The 1,907-nt window shown below is 37.0% G+C and overlaps 1 protein-coding gene across 1 annotated transcript in view; it reads right to left on the bottom strand.

Moving 5' to 3' along the window:
* Nucleotides 1–16: 16 nt before the first annotated feature.
* The window catches only part of LOC102209921 (uncharacterized), a 3,661-nt gene continuing 1,770 nt past the window's right edge, over nt 17–1,907 (bottom strand). Inside the window, exons 2-4 of the mRNA XM_005754108.1 lie at nt 1,865–1,901; nt 1,227–1,508; nt 17–321 (exon numbers count right to left, since the gene is read on the bottom strand). Coding sequence (XP_005754165.1) covers nt 17–321; nt 1,227–1,508; nt 1,865–1,901 — 624 coding nt within the window. The remainder of the gene's footprint in view (nt 322–1,226; nt 1,509–1,864; nt 1,902–1,907) is intronic.

Genomic DNA, 1,907 nt, shown 5'->3' with positions numbered 1-1,907 from the left:
ATAATGAGTGTTTTTGTCATGTAAAAACAGAGAGATCAGTGCATCCTAAGTCTTTCTTACCATTAACAGGTAAAGAGAGCAAGATGTTGTCATATCCCACCACGTTGTTTGCCAGGCACTGCACACGCCTGAAAGACCCAAAGTCTGTCTGCAGAGTCTCAATAGTAACAGAGCCATTTTTCTCTGCTTTGCTGCTTTGCATGACTCTGTCACCCAAAATAAAATAGACCATGCTGGGAGGCTCGGACTCTACGATACAGTCACACTTTATGATGCCGTTCTCAGAGGAGCACTTTGAGGAAGTCTTGATGTCAGGGGCAGCTTTAAGGACAAGAAATATAATTAGTGGGGATTTATCATATCCTGTTAGCATCACTGGAGAACTTCAGGTGTACAGATTCTCCCTCATTTACATCTGACTTATACTCAACCTTTAAATTAAAGCTTTAAAATCTAAATCAAATCAAAATGTATTCCTATATCACATTTAAAAGCAACAAAGTGTTTTACAATTAATTAAGAACAAGAGAAAACAATAGAAAAACAATGCATTAACAAACATAAAACAAGCGTGATGCTACTCAAACTAAACTTGAATTAAAAGCCAACGCTAAAACAGTGAGTTTTAAGATACAATTTAAAAAGACTGAATAGACTCTGAAGTACGAATATCATCTGGCAGATTATTCCAGAGTCTAGGCAGTGCAACTGCGAAGGCCCGATCTCCTCTATGCTTAAATCGAGACCTTGGCTGTAGTAAGAGCATCTGGCTAGACGATCTCAGTGCTCTTTTGGGGTTATACATGTTGAGGAGTTTGCTTAAATAACTGGGCGCCATATCATTTAACTTTAAAAGTAAGTGAAAGAATCTTAAAATCAACATGATATTAGACAGGGAGCCAGTGTAAATTTGCTAAAACTGGAGTGATATTTTCATACATTCTAACACTAAAAGACGTGCAGCAGCATTTTGGTCTAACTGCAAGCAATGGAGAAATGAGTGTTGAAGACCCAAATAGAGAGAATTGCAGTAGTCCAGTCCAGAGGTGATGAAGGCATGAAAAAGTTTTTCTAGGTCCTTTGGAGGAAGATAAGGCTTTGCTCTGGCAATTTCACATAACTGATAAAAACGGGTTTTCACCCGTTTTCACCCGTTTCACCCGAATTTGATTATCTGCACTGGTAGAATTATCTGCTATTAGTATAAACTGATACAGTATACTTACATTTTACTTGAAGTATCTTAAATGTTTCCAGGTGCAGCCCTCGATGGTATGTTACTCTGCATTTTAAAGGCTTGTTGTGATCAGAGCGGTTTGGGCGAAAGGTCAGAGTAGATGTTGAATTCCACTGGCCTTCATGAAGCTGCTGTGTTTGATTTTGCTGTTCTCCAAAGTGACTCCAGATGAAAGAAGGTGGATATGTGGGGCAGGAGTGAAACACGGAGCAGGATGCAGACACATTCTCACCCTCCTTTACTTCCTCTTGCACAGATAAATCAGGTTGACCTGTGTTAACAAAAAAGATTATAGTCATAAACCGAATGCAGTTGTGATGGTAAGTGTACTGTATTGGAAATACAAATGCACTTAAACAGTATAGCTGCTGATGTTGTGTTTTATGCAGCTATCAATTTTGATCAAGTGAATTGATTTGATAAGTATTTAACTGTAAAAAGTAAAATAGATTAAAAACAGTGACTGGGCATAGGGATTATTTAATGGAGAGATATTTCCTATTTTATTGCAAACAAAACAGTGATAACATCCGTTGGATATTACTGATGTTATCTTTTCACAAATATAGTTATGCTAATATTCACAACATGCTTACAATAATTTTTAAAATAAATTATTTTACATACTGACTGAAATAGAGACTTTGTTATTTTTGTAGGAGTACTGGTC

Source organism: Pundamilia nyererei, unplaced genomic scaffold (genome assembly GCF_000239375.1).
Source record: "Pundamilia nyererei isolate P.nyererei 1_Seehausen unplaced genomic scaffold, PunNye1.0 scaffold00508, whole genome shotgun sequence".
In the NCBI taxonomy this organism is placed as follows: domain Eukaryota; kingdom Metazoa; phylum Chordata; class Actinopteri; order Cichliformes; family Cichlidae; genus Pundamilia; species Pundamilia nyererei.
This window is presented reverse-complemented; position numbering and strand designations above follow the sequence as displayed.